Source organism: Eptatretus burgeri, chromosome 1 (genome assembly GCF_056783735.1).
Source record: "Eptatretus burgeri isolate ZD-2024b chromosome 1, Ebu_testis_v1, whole genome shotgun sequence".
In the NCBI taxonomy this organism is placed as follows: Eukaryota; Metazoa; Chordata; class Myxini; order Myxiniformes; family Myxinidae; genus Eptatretus; species Eptatretus burgeri.
Window position 1 is genome coordinate 77,640,959 of NC_140961.1, and position 7,550 is coordinate 77,648,508.

Consider the following 7,550-nt stretch of genomic DNA (forward strand, 5'->3'; position numbering starts at 1 on the left):
ACACACACACACACACACACACACACACACACACACACACACACACACACACACACACACACACACACACACACACACACACACACACACACACACACACACACACACACACACACACACACACCACATTCATCATATTCATCATATTCACATAATTAGTGATTAGTTAATTAGTTCCCCACACCCATGTTTATTTAATTAAAAAAATTTGCTCCACACATCCACCCATCCACACAAGCTCCACACACATAAACCCCACCCCACAGAAACCCCGCCGACAGAAGCCCCGCCCACACAAGCCCCGCCCACACAAGCCCCGCCCACACAAGCCCCGCCCACACAAGCCCCGCCCACACAAGCCCCGCCCACACAAGCCCCGCCCACACAAGCCCCGCCCACACAAGCTCCACCCATCCACACAAGCTCCACCCATCCACACAAGCTCCACCCATCCACACAAGCTCCACCCATCCACACAAGCTCCACCCATCCACACAAGCTCCACCCATCCACACAAGCTCCACCCATCCACACAAGCTCCACCCATCCACACAAGCTCCACCCATCCACACACACACACACACACACACACACACACACACACACACACACACACACACACACACACACGCACACGCACACGCACGCGCACACGCACGCACGCACGCACGCACGCACGCACGCACGCACGCACGCACACACGCACACACACACGCTCCACCCACAAAACCACATTCATCATATTCACATAATTAGTGATTAGTTAATTAGTTCCCCACACACGTTTATTTAATTAAAAAAATTTGCTCCAACTATCCACACAAGCTCCACCCACACATCCACCCATCCACACAAGCACCACCCACACAAACCCTGCCCACAGAAGCCCCGCCCACACAGGCCCGCCCACACAGGCCGCACCCACACAGGCCGCGCCCACATAAGCTCCACCCACCCCGCTTGCGCTCCCCACTTTTGACCCACCACACCCCTCATCCCACCCCCCACCCTTCCCCACACACACGGGAAGGGGAGGGGGTGGGATGAGGGGGTGATGGGTCATTGGGGGAGCGCACCTACCCCCCACCCTTCCTTTACATCTCCTTTATTCTTTTCTTGCAATTAAAAATCAGATGATTATAACGAAAGCAATTATAATTCATCAAGATTGAAAATATTAAACATTCAGTTGTAAGAATAGATGATAGTTCCAAGCAGTCTGCTTCAGATGTCTTGAGTGTCAGGTCAGATTCCTCCAGACGATTAACTTGTGTGCTTGGTTCATCCAGACAGGTGTTTAAACTGAAAAAAAAATCATGAGTCAACACTCAAGGGCGATATAGACAGAGGGATAAACAGATAGACAAGACAAGCATAGAGAGACAGATAGACAGACAGAGAGACAAATGGACAGAGAGACATATATACATACAGATAGATAGACAGAGGCAGACACAGATACACAGAGAAAGACAGATCGAGACAGATTGACAGACAGATAGACAGACAGAAAGACAAACAGAGAGACAAATGGACAGAGAGACATATAGAAAGACAGAGACATATAGACAGACAGATAGAGAGAGAGAGAGAGAGAGACAAGGTGATAATTTCTCACCTTAGACTTGGGGTCAAGAGGCATGACAGTAATTCTTGCCAGTCGGTCATGATATCGATCAGATCATTCCTGAAATTTCGAATCTCTTCAAGAAAGTCATTAATTTGTATCCATTCCTCGTGATATTCAAATAATTATTTCTCCACAGCCGTAATGAACGATGGGGAGAACCTGTTAGAAAAAATCATACAATAATTATTGATCGTACAGTGATTTAATTCTGTTTTAAACAATAAATAATAAATTGGGTTGTGAAATCTCACCTGTCATCTTGTGAAAACGAGTGATCCGTAAGGTTGTCGTAAGAATCTGACTGCTCCATTCTGTGAATGCAAAGCACTCGGCACACAGCTTGTTTCTATGAACCGTGAGTCATGACGTCATGGGAGATTTACCAACAATGGTTTTCCCAGGGTGTATACCAGATGGGAAATGACGGTTCGGGCGAGGCAGCTTGGGAAATACGTGGGCGATACGTTCTCAAGCAGTCTAACTGATTTTAACACGAAAATGAAAATTCTTTGAATGATTTTGATAAAACTTACATTTAAAAGCCTGTTAGTGTTCCAATTTAAAATATAACCACGAGGCCTTGTCTCTCAGAGAATACTTCCTCATTTTCATGCCACGAACTAAAAACATTGAAAACAAAACTTCCCTATTCACTCTTTGAGTGGAATGAAAATATAAAAGGAAATCAGTAAGTCTCAGTTTAACATGTGCTCAATGGGGCAGAGATCGGACTCTGCTTTTAACCTGATGGGCCGAGACTCAGAGGGGGCGGGGGTGGGAGAAAACCATTCTCCGATTTGGGGTTTATTATTTAATTTAACATGAGCTTGTTTGGGAGGGGGAGGAATCCGTCTCCTATTTCAACCTTATGAGCCTAGAGTCGGAGAGTTTCCCCTATTCATTTGTCTGGATGCCTGAGAAACCCCATTTATCCTCTACTTATATGTGTGTGTATATGTGTGGGTATATAAATGTGTGTGTATATAAATGTGTGTGTATATAAATGTGTGTGTGTATATATATATATATATATATATATATATATATATATATATATATATATATATATATATATATATATATATATATATATATATATATATATATGTGTGAAAAAAAAAAAATATATATATATATACATAAATATATATATGTGTATATTTGTGTGTGTATGTGTGTGTGTGTGTGTGTATATATATATATATATATATATATATATATATATATATATATATATATATATATATATGTATATATATATATATATATACATATATATATATATACATATATATATATATATACATATATATATATATGTATATATATATGTATATATATATATATGTATATATATATATATGTATATATATATATATATACATATATATATACATATATATATATATACATATATATATATATACATACATATATGTAAATATGTGTGTACATATATGTGTGTATATATGTGTGTATACGTGCGTATATGTGTGTATGTGTGTGTATATGTGTGTATATATACACACACACACACACACACACACACACACACACACACACACACACACACACACACACACACACACACACACACACACACACACACACACACACACACGTAAAGGTGCCAGTCTTCGACGGGCGTCACTGGCAACATATGGTAAAAGACAGATAGCATGAATGTATTTTAAACAATATATTATATCATTTTTATCCATTGATTATCATTCAGGTTTTCCCCTTCGACTGTCCCGCACAAGCTCCACTTCGATGACATTACCACGAAGTTTAGTGACTACACAACGTGTACCATTCGTGAGTTCCGGAGGATCCACAGAGCGCATTAAAATTACAGGGCACCCTACTTTAAAGTGATCCAAAAGGCCGGATCAGTTTCGTGTACATATTCATATCTTGAAAATTTTAGCTGGCTGGATCAGTTTCGTCTCCATATTCATGTTGTAGAATTTAGCTGATTCTGAAACTGTTAACAGCATGTCGATCGGATGCTTCTGTGATTTTCTACGGTAGTAAACAGAAGTACGACTTAAGCCTGTACGCCACTATGCGGAGACCCGAGGACCTAATATTTCACAACAAACTAAAAACTCACAAAATTTGAAGATATTTTAAATAAACAATTTATTATAATATCAATTAAATATCATTTTTATCCATCGATAATATGAATTGTTCTGTACAGCTATAGTTGTTCTCCTGGGATCTGCGCATCCATCCACGATCTATGTTCTAATGAAGTGCAGTAGGAATAATAAAAACAGCACCGTGCGGGAGTGTAGGTAATCTCTCCAAAGCTCTCGGAAAGCCTTAATATGCATCAGATTGGTTTGATTGTGAACAGATAGACGGACGGACGGACATCGAGACCGGTTTTATTAGGTCATCATGAAGGTACCGCTTGATATTATGCATTGAAATAGAGATATGAATACTCAAGTGAGTTTATTATATGTCTATGATTGATAGCTTATTGACAGCTCAATAACATGAGCAATTTACTATGGTGTATAGTGATTAATAATAACATACTCTACAAAAGGTTTTACGCAGCGCATTATTCACAGTTCACATTGCTCACATTGACCATTCAAGACTAAGTTATTTTCCCAATAAATGAGAAATCCTGTAACGATCATTTACACATTAAAGTTAAAGTATTTCTTTGTAAACCACGTTCCTGGTAATTTTGTTCGGAGCAAAAATGGTTATGTTATTTTTGTTGGGTGCTCGCGAAAGTGCTACATACAACATTCCATGGGTAAATGAAGGAGAGCATTAATGTAAGCCAATGCGAGCGAATGTTTGGCCCTGTGCCTTGTTGATGGTGATGGCAAAACACGGTTTTACAGGAAATTGGATTCTTTGAATGCAAATGGTAGATCAGTATCAGTAGGTAAAATGGGAATCATTGGTATCATTCTGGTTTTCCCCTTCGACTGTCCATCCAGTAGCTCCACTTCGATGACATTAGCACGTAGTTTAGTGACTACACAACGTGTACCATTTGTGAGTTCTGGAGGATCCAGAGAGCGCATTAAAATTATCGGGCACCCTACTTTGAGAATGCAACGATGGGATGGAATTCCAGAAAGCTCTATTGAGTCAAGAAATTCCTGGGGATAATGAACGGCATCGTCTGGGTTTAGAGTACTCTTGATTGCAGTATCGGAGGTAGATTGGCCTGGAAAATTTTCGATGATTGATTGATTTATCGCAGTTGCAGTTTCGTTTAAGGGAGCTAATATAGCTTTATCCAAAAAGTAAGCAGAGTTATTGGCATTAGCATGAATGTCTGGATACACCACTTGTATCAAAGCTTCTGCACTGTCAACCGTTTCAAACTGGCTGAGGGAAACGTATTCGGGATGTTGAATGGTAGGATGTAGACCTTCTCCGACTGAACGTAAGTATTCTGCGAACGAACCTGCTTTGTCATCATCAGCATCAAGCCTCATGTTGGTTTTCAGTTGCATTGTAGTTGTACGATGCCAAAGATGAGACTTTTTGAGTGTGGCGTCGACAATGGTTGTTCTGGTTCCGTGCCTCACGACGGGTAATATTTGTCGAAAATCACCACATAGCATGGTGGGAATGCCTCCGAATGGTCTTTCTTCACCTCTTATGTCTCGTAATGTCCGATCTATGGCTTCGTAGGCTTTCCGGTGTGTCATGGGTTCCTCGTCTATAATTATATCCTGACATTCACTGAATACACGAGCGAGTGAAGTTCCTTTTTTGACAGCGCAAGTAGGATAGTCCTGGACATGGAGTTGTGGAGGGACTTTGAACGCGGAGTGGATCGTTCTTCCTCCTGTTATTAGATTTGCCGCAATACCACTTGAAGCACAGGATATGGCTATTTTTCCTTGAGATCTGATGGAGGCAAGAATGACATTGATCAAGAAAGTTTTACCGGTTCCTCCAGGAGCATCTAAGAAAATGATGCCAGGTGTTTGCTGGAGAACGCGCACATCGAATTCATCGTACACCATTCGCTGCTCTGGATTCAATTTTTGAGAGTTGAAATGAAGGAACTGTAATTGTTCAACAACATCGTAATTCAGGTATCGTGTATACTCAATGCCGAAACCTGTATGAGCGGGAAGTTCAAAATGGAGCCCAGAGTTGGAAATATTCCTACCGGTCATAGGATGTACATGATCGTTGATGGATATGAGACACTCCTGATATAGATGCTCCAGGAAGGGTGGGTCAGTAGCCGTCAAACCGTTTTGATGCACAATGTATTGGCTCAGCGCGTCTCTGAAGGATATCCAGAGTCCTGAAGGATCCCACGGTTCGCACGCAGTAATTACGATTGCAAAGAGGAGTCGCATTTGGTTTGGATTGTCAGACAGTTGAGATTCCTTCAGTGCATTGATGAGATGTTGGTCGTTGGCTAATAGACCGCGCGCCAGGCACGTCTCTCGATATGAAGTGCACTCGATATGGTCAACTCGACGGAGGTCGGTGTAAGTCTTCGGACCACGCACAACATGAAGTAGCATTCTCAGGAAATAGCATTCCGTCAAATTTGGATGGATTGTATTTACCCTTCCTATCACTGGACCTTTTTTAATTCCAGGATACTGCTGTGGTTGGCCCTGCTTTCGCCGTGACCATGTCTTATTTGACCATGTGTAATACTGCGGTACCTCGTGATATAAGAGGGTTTCAGCGAACTCGTCACTTTGACATAAGTGCATAAACTCTGTCAAGGTCGTCTTTGGCGTTTCTGCTGCAGCTCTGGCTTGAGCATTTTCGGGAGTGAAAAATACTCGTCCATTTTCTAAATGAACTGGCAACTGCATGACAGGCGGCCAGTGTTCATGAATAGGAAAGGTCAAGCGTCGATAAGCTGCTTCCATACTCCCAACATACCGAGCTTCTCGATAAAGTTCGATTTCGTCGTTTTCATTTCGTAATTGTATACTGAAGATTAACTGGTCGGAGCCTTTATTGAAATACTTCAAAACGTATTTGATACTCCTTACAGAGCTGCAAATCTCAACGTTGGTATGGCGACTCATTTGCCTAAGAAGCCATTTGTTATAAGGTACAACAAAGCGATTGTCAATTTCTTCCGTCACTTCCTGATTATGAATGAATCTAGTCACGTTGACGGTGTTACCACCAGACTGTGGTGAGCGCCTCTGATATTTGGGGTATCCATCATTTCCAAATTCAGTTTCACATCTGAAATATTTTGGGAATTTCTTGGTGCACACTCCGTCCGACATGCATGGGGCATTCGGCCGAAGTGGTCCACATGGACCGTGAACCATGTTGGTTTTTACCAAATTGTGAAGTTCCGGTTCCTCAGTGGCAGAGTGAATTTCTGCTGAGATGATTCGATCGATATTATCAGGAACGATGTGACTATCCTTTTTGAGCCAAGTGAGAATGTGGACATGCGGAAGCCCACGCTTTTGAAACTCTACGGAATAGAGCCACGCAGTCACTTCTCCAAAAGCAACATCTTTGAGCATTGACATGAGGCGATCTTTCGTCTGGTTGAATACACGAACAGTTAAAACTGGGTCGTCATTCGTTGATTGTTCTGGTCATAAGTTTGACAATATTTCCGGCCATTTTGGGTTTGTGGTTGACGTGATAAAAAGTTGTGGTCGGCCATGATGGCTCACATAGGCAATGGCGTCTTGTTGTCTTTCGTGCATGTGTCTAGGACCTCTGACATAAGAAGACGGGAGGATGACCCTCTGCCCCAGTTGCCGCGGATCTGAATCTTCATTGTGATGCAATCGCGTAAACTGGAGTAATTGTCAGCTCTGAGTGCTTTCTGTTCTCGGCAGAGGAATCCAAGTCTTTCAGTTTAAATTTTACAGTAGACATCCCCCAGAAACTGTTGGAATAGATGACCAGCCTAAGCAAGATA

At 41.7% G+C, this 7,550-nt stretch overlaps 1 protein-coding gene across 1 annotated transcript; it reads right to left on the reverse strand.

Moving 5' to 3' along the window:
* Nucleotides 1-4,247: 4,247 nt before the first annotated feature.
* LOC147034794 (uncharacterized) lies at nucleotides 4,248-7,314 on the reverse strand. Its single transcript, XM_085856224.1, has 2 exons — nucleotides 4,711-7,314; nucleotides 4,248-4,277 (listed from the first exon to the last, which is right to left on the reverse strand). The coding sequence occupies exons 1-2, from the start codon at nucleotides 7,147-7,149 to the stop codon at nucleotides 4,248-4,250; spliced, it is 2,469 nt and encodes an 822-aa protein (XP_085712350.1). The 5' UTR covers nucleotides 7,150-7,314.
* Nucleotides 7,315-7,550: the final 236 nt, after the last annotated feature.